Source organism: Egretta garzetta, unplaced genomic scaffold, assembly GCF_000687185.1.
Source record: "Egretta garzetta isolate BGI_Z169 unplaced genomic scaffold, ASM68718v1 scaffold685, whole genome shotgun sequence".
Classification (NCBI taxonomy): Eukaryota; Metazoa; Chordata; class Aves; order Pelecaniformes; family Ardeidae; genus Egretta; species Egretta garzetta.
The window spans coordinates 16,315-16,549 of record NW_009259725.1 but is presented as its reverse complement, the minus strand read 5'-3'; the positions used below and the strand labels follow the sequence as shown (position 1 = coordinate 16,549).

Genomic DNA, 235 nt, shown 5'->3' with positions numbered 1-235 from the left:
AGCTGGTGACAAGGTGGGTGGTGGTGGGGACCTGTTGGGGACAGCTGGTGACACAGGCGTGGCAGTGGGGACCCGCTGGGGACATCGTGTGACAGGGGCGGTGGTGGCACCTGGCAGCGCAGGTAGGGGTGCTGGTAGTCAGGGAGGGGGTGTCCGTCCAGCAGCACCCGTCCGGCCGCCGGCGAGCGCAGGTGCAGGACCAGGGACACCAGGGTGCTCTTCCCTCCCCCCGGGG

General features: G+C 70.6%; 1 protein-coding gene across 1 annotated transcript in view; it reads right to left on the bottom strand.

The window, feature by feature from the left end:
• Positions 1-235, bottom strand: part of LOC104126843 (ATP-binding cassette sub-family B member 10, mitochondrial) — a gene marked incomplete at its 5' end in the record, with an annotated part of 19,796 nt that overhangs the window by 6,112 nt on the left and 13,449 nt on the right. Inside the window, one exon of the mRNA XM_035894924.1 lies at positions 73-227. Within this exon, the coding sequence (XP_035750817.1) occupies positions 73-227 (155 nt within the window). The remainder of the gene's footprint in view (positions 1-72; positions 228-235) is intronic.